The sequence below is a fragment of the Salvelinus fontinalis genome, chromosome 24 (genome assembly GCF_029448725.1).
Source record: "Salvelinus fontinalis isolate EN_2023a chromosome 24, ASM2944872v1, whole genome shotgun sequence".
Taxonomy (NCBI): Eukaryota; Metazoa; Chordata; class Actinopteri; order Salmoniformes; family Salmonidae; genus Salvelinus; species Salvelinus fontinalis.
Genome location: NC_074688.1, coordinates 26,999,691 through 27,020,581, shown reverse-complemented (window position 1 = coordinate 27,020,581; position 20,891 = coordinate 26,999,691). Strand labels below are relative to the sequence as shown.

The window sequence follows — 20,891 nt, the reverse complement described above, 5'->3', positions numbered from 1 at the left end:
CCTAACAGATCCAGCATAGTTAATCCTGAGTTTAATAATCTATGTCTTGGTCTTGGTCGATAAAAAGGACTTCACTTGGAGTAACAAGGACAGGTCCAGGCAGTCAAGAATTGACTTCTGGTTGATTTCTAATTCATTAGATAATTCTGTAGTCAAGGTATCAATTGAACCATCAATTCTTACTGATCATAAAGTTATATTCTTATCTTTAAATATTAATGGATGTCACGATCGTTTGTAGAAACGGACCAAGGCGCAGCGGATGTTGAGTTCCACATAATTATTTAATAGTGAAACTTAACAAAAACAATAAACGAACCGTGACTACAGAGGTGCTACATACACTAACTCAAAACACAAAATTCAATATCCCACAAAACACAGGTGGAAAAAAGGCTACCTATATATGATCTCTAATTAGAGACAACGATTACCAGCTGCCTCTAATTGGGAACCATATCATACACACCAACATAGAAATATGAAAACTAGAACGCCACATAGAAATAATACACTAGAACACCCCCGTCACGCCCTGACCTACTATACCATAGAGAAACAATGGCTCTCTTTGGTCAGGGTGTGACAATGGATCTGAAGAGAAACCAAATCTGAGTTATTGGAAACTCAATAGTAGACTGTTGGAAGATGATAATTTCAAGATGGATGTCAAAGATATTATACAAGACAATTGGAGGGAAGCCCAAATATTTAAGTCTTATGGGAAATATTGGGAATTAATGAAGTATGAAATAAGACAAACAGGCATGAAGAGAGGTAAAGAAATGGCTGAACTTAAAAGATTGAGGGAAGATAAACTTGTTGAGGAAATACTTTCTCTAATCTCTATGGAGGACCTTGATGAAGAAGGAAAGGGTCAGTTATTCTCTTTACAACTAGAAATGGACTGAATGTATGAAGAGAGAGCAAAAGAGGCATTTGTAAGATCAAGAATGAGATGGTTGGAGGAAGGTGAAAAAAATACAAAATACTTTCACAATTCAGAAAGAAAAAATTCTGAATTTACATCTATTCATAAGCTTAATATAGATGGCAAAGAAAATGAAAACCCCAAAGATATTCCAAATATGTTTCAGAATTCTATGTTAACCTTTATACCAGTAATGCCTGTCCTACTAGTGACATATCAGCCTTTCTATGCAAAAGACTATGCAAAATTCATAGATGAAGACTTCTAAAAGTCTTGTGATTAAATTATTTATATAAATGAAATAAAAAAATGTATCAGTAAGTTAAAAGAGAACAAATCTCCAGGGAATGATGGCATTATTAGTGAATTCTATAAATATTTTCAGGACGATATTATTGAATTTATATTTAATGTTTTTAGGCAATTGATTTAGGGGTCCTGCCTGTTTCTATGACACAAGGCCTCATTTCTGTAATACCCAAACAAAGATTCTATGATGTTAGAAAATTGAAGACCAATCACATTAATGAACAATGATGGAAAGCTGCTTGCATCCATCTTTGCAGAAAGACTTAAAAAATGGTATTGACCAAATCATTGATGATACCCAGTCTGGTTTTATGAAGGGCAGACATATATGTAATAATATTTGACTAGTATTGGACTTGATAGACTACAATGAGCACATTATGGAAGATATCTTTATTTTATTTGTAGACTTTTACAAGGCATTTGATACAGTTGAACATTATTTCATTTTTGACACTTCGATTTTTGTGTTTTGGTCAATATTTTCAAAGTGTAATTAAGACACTTTACAATAATAGTAACAGCTCTGTTAAATTATCCCATAGAACTTCACAGAGATTTGACATTAGATGTGGAATTAAACAAGGATGCCCAATTTCTCCTTTCTTATTTTTATTGGTCACACAAGTTATGGCACTTCATATAAATAAGGATAGTTTTAGGGGTATTCAGATACAAGACAAAGAGATAAAATGTTCACAATTGGCTGACGACAACACCTTTTTTTAAAGATCATAATGACGTCAGGAAAGCTATTGAGTGTATTAATGCCTTCACACATGTATCAGGTTTATCTCTGAATATTAGGACATGTGAATTATTTGCGTTGAAAAGATGTGACTTAAACTCAGTATGTAATATCCCTGTAAAAGATGCGATCACATATCTTGGTATTAAAGTCAGAAAAGATCAGAAAGAAAGGGCCAACTTAAATTTCTCTCCTATTGTAGAGAAAATTGGAAAGAGATTTAACTCCTGGTTATTAAGAGATCTTTCTTTATCTGGACGTGTACTTTTTTCAAAATCTGAAGGTCTGTCCAGATTAGTTTATACCTCCCTTGCCTTGGATGTTCCTCTGTCAGTAACTAAAACGGTTGATACTAAATTATTTAACTTCATATGGAGGAATAAACCTCATTATTTAAGAAAAGCGGTAATATGTAGCACCCAAAGTGAGGGAGGGTTGAATGCTCTGGATTTTAAAACCTCTAATATAATATTTAAGATGAAATGGATACAAAACTATTTAAGAAATAAGGATTGCATTTGGAATATCATACCTAATTTAATATTCCAATAGATTGGTGATCTAGAATTCTTACTCAAATGCAACTTTGATATGGGTAAAATCCCTATTAAGCTTGCAAACTTTCATTAACAAGTACTTCTAACTTGGAACCTCATGTACAAACACAATTTTTCCCCTCATAGGTATACAATCTGGAATAATAAAGACATAAAATACAAAGTCTTTATTTTTCCAGAACTGGTTCGACAACAACATTATCTGGGTTAAACAATTATTGAATAGTGATGGACAACTATATGATTATCCAGAATTTATTAGAACACACAATGTTACATTCACTCCCGAGGAGTATCAAATTGTTGTTAGAGCTGTCCCTAAAGGTGCATTTCTTCTTTTAGGAGAATATAACAATACTCCAAGTGCAACTGTTGCGGATTTTGTAGCCTCAATACAATTAGAAGGAATTTACATTTTAAACTATAAATGTAATAACATGTATATAAGGAAACTATGTCAATATGTTAATATTCCCTCTGCTAAAATGTACTGGAATGCAGCCCTAGGACAAATGAACTGGAACAAAGTTTTGTTGTTGTCTGGTAAATATTGTATATCTAATAAGGTGAAAGAAGTATCATACAAACTCATTCATAGAATCTACCCTGTAAAGACCTTTATTATACATAGATTTAAAATAGCTATTGATAACAAATGTGTATTTTGTGGTTGTGACCCAGAAACTCTTGACCATTTATTTTGGGATTGTTCTTATGTCAGAAGATTTTGGAGTGAGTTATAAGATTTTATTTGAAAAGAAATGACTATTAATGTTAATCTGAGAGACTCTGATGTTATGTTTTATTTTGATCCAAATGATATGGACCCTGATTTAACTTTCATTGTTCATTTGTTTATCCTTCATGGAAGATTCTTTATCCATAAAATGAAGTGGGCAGAGAACAAATCCCTTTTCACATTATTTAAAATATCATTTAAATATTATTTTTGAAATGATCAGTAAATGTAAAAACAAAAAAGCAAAAGGCACCGTAAAAGTATTTAACAAATTTAATATGAATCTTGATATGTAATACCCCTGTCAGTTAGGTTTATGCACTCTTGTTTGTATATTTCTGTTTTTTGTATTTGTTGTGTTCATAATATATTTTTTTTTTTTACATTTAAATAAATAAAAATGTAGGCCAGTCACAACTTAAGTCAGACACTTATATCAAATAACAGCAGCGTAATGAGATCTATAAAAACACCTGTAACATCTCAGTAGTTTCAACACAACCCTCTCCAAAACTTCTCTAGTTACTACACTCAGAAAAAAATGGTGCTACGTAGAACCATATATGGTTATTCTGTTTGTCCCTATAGCAGGGGAACCCTTTTTTGTGCTAGGTAGAACCCTTTGCAGAGGGTTCTTCCCAGAACTATCAATGTAAGGTGATTTGTAAATGATTCTACCTAGTAAATGATTCTACCTAGATCCATCTATGAAGGGTTCTACCAATAACCTTTTCATCATCTAGGTTTTTCCATGAACCCTCTATGAAAGGTTCTACCAAGAACACTCTATGAAAGATTCTACCAAGAACCCTTTTATCTTTGAAGGGTTCTTCCTAGAACACTCTATGAACGGTTACACCAGCTTTATTAGCCTTTAAAACTCTTTATGACAATACATAGCACATTTCATATGGCCTTTTTTTTAAGGGCTTAGTTTACTCTAAGTCAGTGGTGTTAAGAAACTCCTGGTTTGCAGGGCCTGCAAGTCACATTATGCTGGCTTGCAACGTGATGTTCAATTCCTATTGGAATCCAGACAGAGTTAAGATATCCAACAATTTGAACTTTTAATCAGCCGCAACCTGCATTCAGAATGACTGCCAAGGTAGGGAAGATAGACTGAGAAGACTACCTAAGTCGTCAACTGGAGCAACCATCTCCGCAACGGGTGCAATAAATCACACTACTAACAGATTGGATTAGAAACATGTATGTTATTTATCTTTGTGTGGCATAAGATTAATCAACCAATCAATATAAACACACAGATATTGAAACAAACAATTTAGAAAATCAGCCTGCAATAGAGCATGCTGGGAAATATGATGTTGACGGCTGTGGTTTTGCGTGTTTTACTCTACACAGTAAAAAAAGACACAATCACACTCAACTCTGGTTATTAGAACCAACACTGGGGTCATTTTACAGCACCACTGATTGATACGTTAATTTAACTGCTGAATCAACACTAGAAATGTTATACTGAAAAAATCAACAGGAGATAAAATTGGCCAATTTGCTATTTTTTTTTTTATTTAGCAGATTACTTATACTCCTGATGTTACTAATGCTCAGGCACAATTTATTTTTAATAAGAAAAAAAAACACAATGAAAAAGCTTATTCAGATTCAGAAGGGTTCTATGTGGAATCCTTATTGCTTTCCAAAAAATTATCAAAGAACTCTTTCTTCCAAAAATGGTTCTTAGGATAAAAAATGTTTTAGGGGTACCTTTACCCTTTACTTCGGACCCCAGGAAGAGTAGCTGCTGCTTCTGCAAAAGCTAATGGGGATCCACATTTTAAAAAGTATGAACCCTCGTCTTCCAAAAAGCGTTCTCCAAATGTAAATGGTTCCTGGTAGAACCCTATCCGTCCACAAATAAACTTTTTGGAACCCTTTTTCCTAAGAGCCCATCCATGACCATCCATAAGTCTCTACAACATCAATGACTCTAGAGAAACAGCACCTACAGCCTTTGATTTTGTTCATCATTGTGTTTGAGTGGCAACAGCAAACCTAAAATCCCTTAAAGCACTGAGCTGTGGCCTTACTGCAGTGAGGAGAGAGATAGAGAGGACAACAGGGCTAGACATGAACCAGAAGCCTGGTGGTAAGACTATGGTTGCTCCCCAAATGGCAACCTATTCCCTACATAGTGCACTACTTTTGACCAGAGCCCTATGGGCCTTATATAAGGAAAAGGGTGTCATTTGGGACTCAACCTACGGGGCCAAACACACTGGGGAGACTGCTACTGACTGACTAGCTGTCTGGAAAACAGTGGAGACTGCTGAGGGGGAACGGAGCATGTGGCATGGCATCAAACACCTGGTAACCATGTGTTTGATACCATTCCACTGATTCTGCTCCAGTCATTACCACGAGCCCATTCTCCCCAATTAAGGTGCCACCAACCTCCTGTGCTGGAAAACCAGTTAGATGCTAGATGCTTCGACTGCACTACATTCAACTCAGTACAGGATGACAATACATATCTGACTACAAGCAGCTGTCTCCCCAGGGAGGTAGGACCGGCATTGAGAGGGAGATAGACATGAACACACCATCACACACGCCCACTATACATGATGTACAGGCTTTGTTCTTCAAAATATGTTTTATATAGCATACATGGAGATACACACATGCACTAACATTCAAATGTAGACATTCACATAAAGCACCACCAACATGTACCACTGATAAGAAACAGCTACTGTAAGGATATGAGCACATACACATTGCTGTAACCCTTATTCAGGGAGCTGTAGGAACCACATTGTACATCTTCCCATTACAGGCCAATTCTCTCGGTCCAGCAGATGTCAGATGACCATGGCTGGATATAAAGATGTCACTGATAGGCGCTGATAGGCTCTGCATTTATCCAACCTATCCAACCATCACAAGCGGAACAATTGGAAATAGGACGGTGTCTTTCTCCTGAGTTGAGAAAGAAAGAAACGTATCCTTTGTAGTTTCTACGGTAGCCTATGTTGCCACGCCCAAAAGCTGTAACATCTTGCCTGAATCTCTGATGTTGTAGTTATTACAATGCTGTAAGCCTCATCTTGATTCAACAACTAATTTCCATTCTCTTTTTTGGGGGGAAGATATCCACTACCGTTCAAATGTTTGGGGTCACTTAGAAATGTCCTTGTTTTTTAAAGAAAAGCACATTTATTGTCCATTTAGACAACATCAAATTGATCATAAATACAGTGTAGACATTGTTAATGTTGTAAATGACTATTGTAGCTGGAAATGGCAGATTTTTTATGGAATATCTACATAGGTGAAAACTATTGTCCTGATTAGAGAAGCAATAAAACTGGCCTTCTTTAGACTAGTTGAGTATCTGGAGCATCAGCATGTGTGGGTTCGATTACAGGCTCAAAATGGCTAGAAATAAAGAGTTTCTTCTGAAACTCGTCAGTCTATTCTTGTTCTGAGAAATGAAGGCTATTCCATGCGAGAAATTTCCAAGAAACTGAAGATCTCGTACAACGCTGTGTACTACTCCCTTCACAGAACAGCGCAAACTGGCTCTAACCAGAATAGAGAGAGGAGTGGGAGGCCCCGGTGCACAACTGAGAAAGAGGACAAGTACATTAGAGTGTCTAGTTTGAGAAACAGACACCTCACAAGTCCTCAACTGGCAGCTTCATTAAATAGTGCCCGCAAAACACCAGTCTCAACGTCAACAGTGAATAGGCGACTCCCGGATGCTGGCCTCCCAGGCAGAGTTGCAAAGAAAAAGCCATATCTCAGACTGGCCAATAAAAATAAAAGATTAAGATGGGAAAAAGAACACAGACACTGGACAGAGGAACTCTGCCTAGAAGGCCAGCCTCCCGAAGCTGCCAGTTGAGGACTTATATATATATATATACATATATATTTTTTACAATAAAAAACATACACAAACAAATGACAGCATACAGACTCACACAAACATCAACGACATCACACCTGCCCAGACCCACCTGCTCACACTCCCATCTCCAGCGCCCGCATCACTCTCCGTCACATGGCCTCAAACTGCATCAGTTTGTTTATCTCTGTCGCACACGCACTTTCAACATAATGAAGCATTTGATCTTTCCATTGTGTTAACGATGGAGGATTGGTTGATTTCCAGTTTTCAGGTATATGTTTTATCAAGATGATTGATGAGAAAAGTATCTTCCAACCAATCGGGTATCTTGCTGCACCCTCATATGCCATGTCTTGAAATATGCAGACAGATGGATTAAAAGTAAATTTACATTGTAATGCTTCTGACAGCCAACTTTCTTACTCCGCTCATAACTTTTGGACTTTATAGCATTCCAGAAGGCATGGATTATTGAATCATTGTTAGTTTTACACATAAGACATGACTCTGCCGTGCTGTAGAGTTTGTGAATTTTGTCTCTTGTATAATAAATTGTATACCTTTGTGTAACCGATGTGAAATAGCTAGCTAGTTAGTGGGGTGCGCGCGAATAGCATTTCAATCCGTGATGTCACTCGCTCTGAGACCTTGAAGTTGTTGTTCCCCTTGCTCTGCAAGGGCCGTGGCTTTTGTGGAGCGATGGGTAACGATGCTTCGAGGGTGGCTGTTGTCTATGTGTGCAGAGGGTCCCTGGTTCGAGCCCAGGTAGGGGTGAGGAGAGGGACGGAAGCAATACTGTTACATTCGTTTATACTGGATTTAGCATACATTTACGTTAACTGTAATTTTGTTAGTTATGTTCCAACAATCCCTCCATCTTGTGCCAATATCCGTTCTTTTTAAGTCTTGGTTCCAATAGTTTATATTTTTTTCTAAAAGATTGTCAGTTGGATAGGCTCTTTGCAAGGTTTTGTCTATCTTACCTATCATATGAATATTATTTTATGACTGAAATAGGATTCCCTCAAGATTGCTTTTATGTCCAAAAGATTTCAAAACTAAATTTAGTGGTATGAAACTTTTAAGTTGCATGTACTTGAACATATCTACATTGATCAGTCCAAAATTGCTTTTGGAAATAAATGTATATCTTATTTCCTGGGGTTTAAAGAGTATTTTTAGAGAGGGGGGCATTGAGTTTTCAATATTGGTCAGGTATATCAGATGATCATCTGCAAATAAGTTTAGTTTATATTCATGTTTAACAATACTGATACCTGTTGGGTTTGGGCCTTGTCTAACTCTTTCTGCAGGTGGTTCAACTGCCAGTGCAAACATGAGGGGGGAGAGAGGACATCCCTGTCTTGTGACCCTTTCTAAAACTATTTTGGCCACGCGAACACAGCATTGATTGTGACCAGAACAAGAGGTTGGCCACTGTAACACCGTGTGCACACAGGTTGCATCATTACATTGCTGTATGGTAAATTTGACGTAGTATTCACAATCCATTCGGCGCATCACAACAAAAAGATTCACGCTACACATGAGCAATTTCTTCTGTGGTTTATCTACTTTCGTGTTTGATAGCACACTGCAAAGCAATGCACAGAAGTTGGGAAAATCCAATGACTGCGACACACTGCACGCAGTGCCACACACTGTATCTCCGGCAGATGAGTCACAGCAGTGCGGACTGCCTCCCATTGAAATTAATGGACTTCTGCCAGAACGCATACAGTTTGACGCAACCGGTGTGCACGAGGCTTAACACCTTAGCCTACTTACACTGGGCCTCTCTTAGGGCTGTGGCAGTCATGACATTTTGACAGCCGGTTATTGTCATGCAAAAGATTGCTCGTCTTACGGTAATTTATCGTTAATTAACATAAACACTTTAAGCATCTCCAGGCCTCCACGCATACAAGCTGCATACAAGCTGCATACAAGCTGCATACAAGCTGCTAGCATTGATTTGTTTTTGCAGAGCCATATTTTTTTGGAGCATCTGATGACATAACGTGGTGAGTGATTAACATGAATTTCTCTGGTCCCTACTACAGTGTTGCAAGTGGCGCTATGATGTCAAATCCTCCCACATATAGGCCTCCCGAGTGGGGCAGTGGTCTAAGGCATCGCAGTGCTAGCTGTGCCACTAGAGATTCTGGTTTGAGTCCAAGCTCTGTCACAGCCGGCCGTGACCGGGAGACCCATGGGGTGACGCACATTTTGCACAGCGTTGTCCGGGTTAGGGGAGGGTTTGGCCGGCAGGGATGTTCCTGTCCCATCGCACACTAGCAACTCCTGTGGCGGGCCGGGGGCTGACATGGTTGCCAGGTGTACAGTGTTTCCTCCGACACATTGGTGCGGCTGGCTTCCGGGTTAAGCGGGCGTTGTGTCAAGAAGCAGCTTGGCTGGGTTGTGTTTCGGAAGACGCACGACCTTTGCCTCTCCCGAGTCCGTATGGGAGTTGCAGCGATGTGACAAGACTGTAACTACCAATTGGATACCACGAAAAAGGGGGAAAAAAATCCAAAACGATCAAAAAAATTATTAATAATAATTTAAAAAACTCCCACGTTTATAGTTTGACCAGCTGTTTTCAGCAACTGATTTTTTAAAATTAGGGTGTCATCTTGGCAAGTTTGCTTGCGACAAACTATTTAGCTAGCTTCTAGCCTAATGTTTGGTATTCAGTGCAATCTCCTTGTAATGAACTGTGTCCCGACGAGAACTTTTCTAGCTATGCCAGGCATAAACGGGCATTATCAGTTCATTGTTATGGATGTATGCAAATGAATGTCAATAGAAAACAACTACTTTGCAGTTATTCTGGCTCCAGAGGAATTAACTGTGTTAGCCGTAGCTAGCTGGCTAACTAGAAAGCAAGGGATAAGAACGTTGCCAGTGAACATGACAACGGAACATAAAGAACGAACGACTGGGTTGTTTCCATAAACATCGAACTAATCGAACGAACGGATCGCGTTTCTAGCAACCAAAAGATGAGAAACTATGAAAAATTTTAATATCAACAACAAAAAGTATTTATACCGGTAAATGTGTGCTTTCATATTGTTTTCTTTGCCAACTGTGGCAAACGCCTCCGTTGTGTACATTACCTTGGAAAAATGAACTCCACAAAGGGACACGGCTCCGCCTTGTGCCGCTGCGTCATCCAGTATTTCCAAGGTAAAGTACATGTGTGTCTGTGTTTATCCCTTACTTTTACAATGGCATTGTTGAATACTCCTTTCTGTTTGGCTTGAAGGGCATTCTAGAGCGTGCATTATTTCCTCATAACGCACGGTATATTTGCATTGTAGAATTCAATGGCTATAGTTCATTTTTACAAGTTTTGTTTGAGCTGCTTTTGAAAGCTAAGTCAAATTGAAAACAGTATTGGTATTGTTGAATTAGATTTCCATGATAGCAAGATAGGACTGATGGTTTGGTTAGCTAAACTAGAAAGTCTGTTTTTTTTGTTTACCATGCCAACTACTGTAAATCTAGTAAATTTGCTTGCTACTTCAGTGGATGTTGAACACATTTCTACTGGCAAATAAACACATTCTAGTGGCAAATGTTTTCAACTATAGCCATGGTATAAAATAGATAATCAACTAGGGACTCTATGTATTCTCTGGAAAATGTCTGGCACTATTACATGTATGTGTGTGTTCTTGTATGCGTTTATTTGAATGAGAGTGTGTGTATATGCATGTGTACAAACACTTGCAAGGCATCAGCCTCGGGCAAATCTTGTAATTAGATGTAAAAACACTGCCCCTCAGTGTCATTCAAACGTACTTTTCTATTATGTTTTACTTTGACTTTAAAAAAAAAAATTATCCTTGACCATCATTCTATCTCCCGCACAGCAACTCCACTCCCACTTGTCTCCAATTCCACATCCCAACCCTCAGCTTCCCTCAGCCCATCCCATCTATCTCTGCTGGCCACTTCGGATTTCTACGCAACACATATCTTTCAACTATGCTGTGATGTTTAATGTACAATTTAAATCTATCAAATCGAATAGAATCCACAGATTGCAAGTTGAAGGTAAATACTTTTACCAAGGGTATTAGTATATTAGTAATTGACTGACCCGGTCTCTCCAGATCTCCTAACAGTACTATTTCTAGGGTCAATTTTAGATCAATGCTATGCATTTTCAGCCATTCCTGAACCTGAGACCAGAAACAGGCCACCTGAGGGCAATACCAAAATAAATGGTCTATTGATTCTGTATCCTCACAACAAAATCTGCAGAGTTAGGGGAATGGTTAACTAACATGCTAAGTAGTTCCAAAGTAGCTCAAAAGTAATTAGTGAAAATGCAAACGTTATCCATGATGAGAGTCGAACACACAACATTTGGGTTGCTAGACGTTCGCGTTATACACCTACCCATCCTCCCCCCGCCCAACCTCCCTCTAATCATTTGCGTTATACACCTACCCATCCTCCCCCCGCCCAACCTCCCTCTAATCATTTGCATTAGACGCCCACCCATCCTCCCCGACCAACCTCCTTCCTGTCGTTTCTGTCTTAAGTAACCTACTGTCTTTATCTATGATTGTAATGCAGTGTAATAAACTGTAATGCACTGTGAAAAAATATACCTTTTCGTGTGCCTGTCAAAAAAATTCCAATCAGCAATTTGTGTCTATTTCACAATAACCTGTGATACTGGGTTGGATCAATCACAGTGAGGTGAGTTTTAAAAGCCCGTATTGCTTTGATGATAAGTATTTGATGTGATTTTCGATTGCACTTGCATTGATGTCAGAGATGTTAGAGAGACAATAGTTACCTGATAATCATTAGCGAGTTGGGTACTAACACAGGGGCAGAGTGCATAAGAGGAGATTATCATAACTCAACGATCACATAAAATTTTACTGTGGTCATGACTGCTGGTGTGGCAGTAATACGGTCACTAGAACAGTCCTAGCCTCTCTCCATGTGCTATTTAATTAATTGTAAAAATAACTCAGTTGTCAAATTTGCGACCCACTTTGGAATGCAATTAATTGGAGGGTGATGGACATGTCAATTTGCCAATTTTTTATGCCAATTTTCACGATCCCTCAGAATTTAAGCAGACTGAATGCGCTTATTGTTGTGCTTGCGTTACAACACCAAATTATGTTGTTGTCCATTTACAGTACCAGTCAAAGGTTTGGACACGCCTACTCATTCAAGGGTTTCTCTTTAGTTTTACTATTTTCTACATTGTAGAATAATAGTGAAGACATCAAAACTATGAAATAACACATCTGGACTCATGTAGTAACCAAAAAAGTGTTCAACAAATCAAAATATATTTTGTATTTTAGATTCTTCAAAGTAGCCACCCTTTGCTTGATGACAGCTTTGCACACTCTTGGCATTCTCTCAACCAACTTCACGAGTAATGCTTTTTCAATAGTTTCGCAGGAGCTCCCACATATGCTGAGCACTTGTTGGCTGCTTTTCCTTCACTCTGCAGTCCAACTCATCCCAAACCATCTCAATTGGGTTGAGGTTGGGTGATTGTGGAGGCCAGGTCATCTGATGCAGCACCATCACCCTTCTTCTTTGTCAAATAGCCCTTACACAGCATGGAGATGTGTTTTGGATCATTGTCCTGTTGAAAAACAAATGATTGTCCCACTAAACGTAAACCAGATGGGATGGCGTTCACTGCAGAATACTGTAGTAGCCATGCTGGTTAAGTGTGCCTTGAATTCTAAATAAATCACAGACAGTGTCACCAGCAAAGCACCCCCACACCATCACACCCCCTCCTCCATGCTTCATGGTGGGAACCACACATGCAGAGATCATCCGTTCACCTACTCTGCATGTCATAAAGACATGGCAGTTGGAACAAAAAACCTCATATTTGGACTCATCAGACCAAAGGACAGATTTCCACCGGTCTAATGTCCATTGCTCCTGTTTCTTGGCCCAAGCAAGTCTCTTCCTCTTATTGGTGTCCTTTAGCAGCAGCCCATGAAGGCCTGATTCATGCAGTCTCCTCTGAACAGTTTATGTTGAGATGTGTCTGTTACTTGAACTCTAATGAATTTATCCTCTGCAGCAGAAGTAAATCTGGGTCTTCTTTTCCTGTGGTGATCCTCATGAGAGCAAGTTTCATCATAGCACTTGATGTTTTTTGCGACTGTACTTGAAGAACATTTCAGAATTCTTGAAATCTTCCGTATTGACTGACCTTTATCTCTTAAAGTAATGATGGACTGTCATTTCTCTTTACTTATTTGAGCTGTTCTTGCCATAATATGGACTTGGTCTTTTACCAAATAGGGCTATCTTCTGTATACCACCCCTACTTTGTCACAACACAACTGATTGGCTCAAATGCATTACAAAGGAAAGAAATTCCACAAATGAACTTTTAACAAGGCACACCTGTTAATTGAAATGCATCCCAGGTACCTTATGAAGCTGGTTGAGAGAATGCCAATTGTGCAAAGCTGTCATCAAGACAAAGGGTGGCTACTTTGAAGAATCTCAAATACAAAATATATTTTGATTTGTTTAACACTTTTTTGGTTACTACATGATTCCATGTGTTATTTCATAGTTCTGATGTCTTCACTGTTATTCTACAATGTAGAAAATAGAAAAACTAAAGAGAAACCCTTGAATGAGTAGGTGTGTCCAAACGTGTGACTGGTACTGTATGTTGCTACAGAATATATTGTAGTTGGATATCAATTGAGGTAAGAATATTGCTCTTTTTTCTTTACGACCACTTTTCTGTGAGCTCGTTTTTATATTTTCAATATTTGCAAAGTCAGGGCTTAACCGGCCATTTACGCTGCACAATGAGCATTCACACACTCACCCTAGCCTCACCCTCATGTGGGTGCTAACAAGCTAGAAAGAAAGCTAGGTAGTGCTACGTATCAACAGCCATTGTCAGACAATCCAGTAGGGGTTGGAAGCTGTGGTGAGCTTCGATTAGTCACTCTGGTCACGATATCTCGCTTTGCTTCCATTGAAAGTAAAGGGCTTCTGATGTTTCACCGCAGGATGCAACTTCCTAGTGTAAATGGCCTGCAAATCGCCCCCTTTATGCATAGATTGAAACCAGAAACACTGTTGCTTAAAAACAATATCAATCTGGTCAGCATACTCGTTGATAAATCTGCTGCAACAAAGGCTACACCGGCCATATGATTGTCTAGCTGGGACATCATGGCACCCTGTACAGGAAGTGCAGCTATGCTGCAGATCTTTTCTGAATGAAGCAGTAGGGAGGGCTGTAATCGAGTGTGCCCCCCCCCCCCCCCCCACACAAGGTAGGCTGAAGACAGTTACTGGGAACAGAAATGTGCTTGATATACAGTACTTTTCCCTTTATCATAAAATCATTTGTTGAATAGTGTTTTAGATGTAGGGCTCTATTCAATCCATATCGCGGAAATTCAGCGTTACAGCAAGATTGACATTTTAAGGCAATGTTCCCGTGTTAGCGGAGACCGCTTTCAAAGTAAACACTGCATATGTTGGCAACATCGGAAATTACCTTTACATTTCTAGCAGGTAATCTGGGCTATAGGGCTACGATGTAGTGGCAAAAGGTCGTAGACCTAAATCTAATGTATTAAGAAATTGCAAATTATGATTCCCTTATCCCCCAATGTTTTCTGTATAAATACAACATGGACAATGATGAACAGTGAATTGACAAGAAACGACAGGTGTTTTTAGACCCCACTTTCCTAGACAGACGATGATATCCACTTACCATAATTGAATATGCCAAAGCAACAATGCTGACGGGCCAGAAAGGGCAGAAGCAGGACAATATGACCAGTATGAGATAGTCTTTGGGCTTTTGCGCCTCTTGGACCGCGGCGTTCCCGATGGAAGAGGTGCGACTGCGACTCAAACTGACCCGGGACGGGGAGGGGGGGGCAGCGGCCAGGTGCCCCGCAGAGCCCGACCTAAAGGGCACACTGTGGCCGTTCTGGTCCGCATCCAGGTTATTTTCGCTCCCCACGTTGATGGTAAATGAGGAGGACATTTTCATACGGTTGCCGCCAGCAGGCTCCGTGGTTACGAGGCTGAGAAGTTTCTCCGTCTCCTGTGACTCGTTGGCGGGCGCGCCGCCGCTCTTTCCCAGTTTAGATTTCTCGAATTCAGTGTCTGTGTTGATTGCCATTTCTTCAAAATTCCAAATATTTAAATTAGTTTCCAATAGAGGAAAAATAAATGCCTAATCGTGTAAAGTACTAAGACTGGTTAGAGTGGTGCTAAATTCCCATTATTTTACCTGATACATTTGATTTATTTTAATCGTGCCAAGATTAATTCTCCAATTTCTTTCGATGTTACAATAAACTGTAAGACTAAGACTACCCAATTTAACCAATTGCGTGGCAAGATGATATGTATACTAATGCACCATTTAGGTAGGATATGTCATCCACATGCGTTATAAATCAACCCCTTTTAATTAGAGATAAAACATGTTAGTGTTATTTTCCCGTTGGATTTGCGTATCATTCTTCATCTAGAATCAAGAATAATGCCCCCCGTCTCAATTCCGCAGTTCCATTCAATCCACACTCGCTATCAGAAAGCGATCTCTGAAATGTGCACTCCCTCTCTTCATATATAACGCCAGAGCCAAAGAACAAATCATTCAGTGAAGCGCCTGTCGCCTGCCTTTTTAACCCCACCGCAATGCTCTATTATTACCAGCTTTATATATTACTAAATAAACGTTTTTCTTTTTCATTCAAAATAATAAAGATGGACGGAAAACAGATGACTTTCTCTCAAATATACGCCCAGAAACAGAGAAAGTGAGTTTGTGTCCTGTGTGTTGTTCCGCAACGGGCCGTGTGTCAAGGCTGTTTCTCACGCTGCAGCGACAGAGCCACTGGGTTGAACTTGTAGCAGAGCAGTGTGGCGCCCCCCCCCCCCCCCTCTCCTCCCCCTTCTTTCTCTCCTTCGGTGTTTCCCAACATCAGCACCACTATGGAAGCGCGCCAGTGGCAGTAGAGATAGGGCGTAATCTCTCTGGCGCTTTGATCCCCGCGTGGGACGTATCAACACTTCTTCTAGTATAGGCTAATATAGGCCACTTTTACTATTCTAATTTGTCGAAATAGCATTGATGATCTTAAATTTCATTGTGTAGATTAACTCAATGTCCCGAGGTCACGCGTGGTTGAGCATGTGTACAGGGTGTGGTAGAAATGTTAACTGTCTTCCACTAGGCTCCCTTTATCAAGAACCTGATATAGCCTACTGGTCAATTGATACCAAATCAATAACCTACCACGGGGGTTGGTTTAATTTGTGGATAATGACATAGAAACTTTGTAGTTCAAACGTGAATTTAGGCTTCCATCCACATTCTGTATCGACTGATTATAAACAGTGGGTAATTTTTTTTCGGATACAGCATTTAAAGTTCTAACTAGATTGATAATATGTACTGTATAGAAAGCCGTAAAGTGCTACATGTAATGATAAGGGAAAGGGGGATACCTAGTCAGTTGTCCAACTGAATCTATTCTACTGAAATGTGTCTTACCGCATTTAATAGGTGAAAGCTCTATGTTTTCTGCTGCTATGGTCCAAAATGAGGACCTATGAGAGGTGAGGTTCTTGAAGGGCAGGTTGGTGTTGTCTGTTTTTGTGTCCTAAACTCTTAGAAAAAAAAGGTTCCTTATGGAACCCAAAAGGGTTATATCGCTTGCTTCATACATGGAGAGGTTCTTCTTCACTGAACCAAAATGGTTCCATACAGAAGCCTGCATGGTGCCATTTATGAATTATGGCTACTACTATTAAATAGTAATATTTTTAGCTAACAATATAATTTAATAAACAATTAAGTAATGGACAATAGAATACCAGGATATCTTTGTGAGTGTATTGTCATTATATGCAAACATAGTTTTGAAATATGCACTGGTGGGCAGGAAGGCATGTCTTTGTTTGAATGATGGCCCAAGCCAACTCTGGCTGACTTCTTTACTATACAATACAACTTTATTGTATTGCTCCGTTCTCAACCCTCCAAACAGCAGACCTCACACATACAGTTGAGACGGGCACTTGTTCAAGCTGCAGTGCAGTGCCCCTGGATGGAGATTTGAGGATGTGAACCCATCAGCCCTCCAGTTGTCAGATCAATTCAGCCCGTTTTTTTCCAGTGCCCGGCCCCAGGATTTGAACTGGCCACCTTTCAGACATAGGTCCAACTCCTTAGCCGCTGGGATACCCACCGCCAATACAGTATGTGTTGTTGGGTGACTGGTTGCAGAGAAGAAAAAATGAGCAAAAACATAAAATGTAGACAAAATGCAATGCAGACATCAGCGGAGTCTCCTCAGAGGAGGAAGGAAAGGACCCTCAGTGAATTTAATAAAAATAAAAATAGTGAAACATTAAAAAGTTATCCTTTTTAGATAAAACTATACTAAATATATTCACGTCACCAAATAATTGATTAAAACACACTGTTTTGCAATGAAGGTCGACAGTAGCTTCAACAGCACTGTAGGGTAGCACCATGGTGTAGCCGGAGGACAGATATTTTCCGTTCTCCTCTGGGTACACTGACTTCACTACAAAACCTAGGAGGCACGTGGTTCTCACCCCTTCCATAGACTTACACAGTAATTATGACAACTTCCGGAGGATGTCCTCCTACCTATCAGAGCTCTTGCAGCATGAACTGACATGTTGTCCACCATATCAAAGTATCAGAGAATGAATCTAGTACTGAAAGCATGAGCTACAGCTAGCTAGAACTGCAGTACATACAATTCTGGTGAGGAGTAGTTGACTCAATGAGAGAGAAAGATAATAGTTGAACAGTTGGAGAGAGAGATAGTTATATTTTGTATTTTCACTTACACTTTCACTTACTTAGCTAGCGAATGCAGCTAGCTAGTTTAGCCTACTCAAACACCTGGCTCAAACAGAGAGGGATACTATGTTACCTAGCTGGCTATGGCTATCCAACACTGGAACTCTTCCAGGTCAAGGTAAGCTTTTGGTTATATAAATTTGTTGCCACCGGGGCCCGCAAATGTAACTGCTAAACTGCATGCTAACTGTACATTGTACTAAATTATTGTAGCAGGTTTAATAACGCATTTGTTCTAGTAGCTATGTTGACTTGACGTTAGATAATATGGTGACAACGATGCAGGCTGTGTGTAGGGGTTAGCGGTTATGATATGAAGGTTTGGCTTGGAAAGGTAATTTTTGTTTGCGTGTGATCAGGGGTGTATTCTTTCTGCCGATTCTGTTGAAAAAAAAGTTTCTTATACGGAAGCAAACGGAATGAAACTGGGAAAACATACCTGAATTTGTCCAATAGAAACTCTAATTTGCAACTGTTGGACTAATGATTACAATCTAGATCAGCTAGATGCAGGCAAGGTTGTTCAAGGTGGTATTGAATGTGTAAATGTCTGTCACCTTGATTAATCAAATTTCTCTCAACCTGTGCACCTACGTTGTAAACTTTCACTCATGAAAAACATGAATACCTTATTTACATAAGTATTCAGACCCTTTACTATGAGACACAAAATTGAGCTCAGGTGCATCCTGTTTCCATTGATCATCCTTGAGATGTTTCTACAACTTGATTGGAGTCCACCTGTGGTAAATTCAATTGATTGGACATGATATGGAAAGGTACACAGCTGTCAATATAAGGTCCCACAGTTGACAGTGCATGTCAGAGCAAAAACCAAGCCATGAGGTCGAAGGAATTGTCCATAGAGCTCAGAGACAGGATTGTGTCGAGGCACAGATCAGGGGAAGGGTACCAACAAATGTCTGCAGCATTGAAGGTCCCCAAGAACACAGTGGCCCCCATCATTCTTAAATGGAATAAGTTTGAAACCACCAAGTCTCTTCCTAGAGCTGGCCGCCAGGGCCAAACTGAGCAATCTGGGGAGAAGGGCCTTGGCCGTGCTTCTACACCTGCACTGCTTGCTGTTTGGGGTTTTAGGCTGGGTTTCTGTACAGCACTTTGTGACATCAGCTGATGTAAGAAGGGCTATATACAGTATATACATTTGATTGATTGATTGATTGATTGATTGATTGGTCAGGGATGTGACCAAGAACCCGATGGTCACTCTGACAGAGCTCTAGAGTTCCTATGTGGAAATGGGAGAACCTACCAGAAGGACAACCATCTCTGCAGCACTTCACCAATCAGGCTTTACGATAGAGTGGCCAGACGGAAGCTATTCCTCAGAAAAAGGCACATGACAGCCTGCTTGGAGTTTGCCAAAAGTCACCTAAAGACTCTCAGACCATGAGAAACAAGATTCTCTGGTCTGATGAAACCAAGATTGAACTCTTTGGCCTGAATGTCAAGCATCACATCTGGAGGAAACCTGGCACCATCCTTACGGCGAAGCATGGCAGTGGCAGCTTCATGCTGTGGGGATGTTTTTCAGCGGCAGGGACTGGGAGGCTAGTCAGGATCGAGGCAAAGATGAAGGGAGCAAAGTACAGAGAGATCCTTGATGAAAACCTGCTCCCGAGCGCTCAGGATCACAGACTGGGGTAAAGGTTCACCTTCCAACAGGATAATGACACCAAGCACACACCCAAGACAATGCAGAAGGATCTGCAGAAAAGATAGGAACAAACTCCCTGATTACAGGTGTGCCAAGCTTGTAGCGTCATACCCAAGAAGACTCGAGGCTGTAATCGCTGCCAAAGATGCTTCAACAAAGTACTGAGTAAAGGGTCACATATACTTATGGAAATGTGATATTTCCATTTTTAAATACATGTGCTAAATTATCTAAAAACTTGTATTTCCTTTGTCATTATGGGTTATTGTGTGTCGAATGATCAATTTAATACATTTTAGAATAAGGCTGTAAAAAAAGTCAAGTGGTCTGAATACTTTCCGAAGGCACTGTATATAACCTTTTTAGTGAAGGGTTCTTGAATCTCCCCCCCCCAAAAAATCTAAATGTTCTATAAAGAACACCAAATAACCCTTTTTTCTGAGTGTACAGAGAAAAGGATATGACGAATAGGGGATTCCCTGAATGAAAGTGAGCTCTCTGTATGCCATCGAGCTGATATTGTACACACGCACACGCACACACAGTCTTGTACAGCTAACCTTGTGGGGACACACAATTCAGTCCCATTCAAAATTATATTTTCCTTAACCCTAAACTTTAACACGTACTCTTACCCCTTAATCCTAACCTTAACCCTAAACCCCCTAGAAGTAGCATTTGACCTCGTGGGGACTAACAAAATGTCCCCAGATTGTCAAATGTTTGTTTGTTTGCTATGCAATCCACCTTCAGCCGTTTCCTAAACCCCAGGGGCATTACTCATCCTGAGCACTCTGTATTACTCACAAACAAACACACACACACACACACACACACACACACACACACACACACACACACACACACACACACACACACACACACACACACACACACACACACACACACACACACACACACACACACACACACACACGTGTCTCTCAGACATTTACCCAATTATATTACTGTACGTAGCTTACTGGAGACAGCTGTCGGTGGGTGGGTGTGCTGTCTGTCATGTTACTGTGGGAGTGTCTCCATCACTAACCAGTATGTGGCCCCTATCACTCAGACACTGCAATCACCTATCATTCCTTTCACAGAAAAGTGATCCTTCATGTTAACATGCAGGCCATC

General features: G+C 39.9%; 1 protein-coding gene across 1 annotated transcript in view; it reads right to left on the bottom strand.

Moving 5' to 3' along the window:
* The window catches only part of LOC129822611 (trafficking regulator of GLUT4 1-like), a 34,130-nt gene extending 18,047 nt beyond the window's left edge, over positions 1 to 16,083 (bottom strand). The window contains exon 1 of the mRNA XM_055880979.1: positions 14,930 to 16,083. Coding sequence (XP_055736954.1) covers positions 14,930 to 15,346 — 417 coding nt within the window. The 5' untranslated portion in view covers positions 15,347 to 16,083. The remainder of the gene's footprint in view (positions 1 to 14,929) is intronic.
* Positions 16,084 to 20,891: the final 4,808 nt, after the last annotated feature.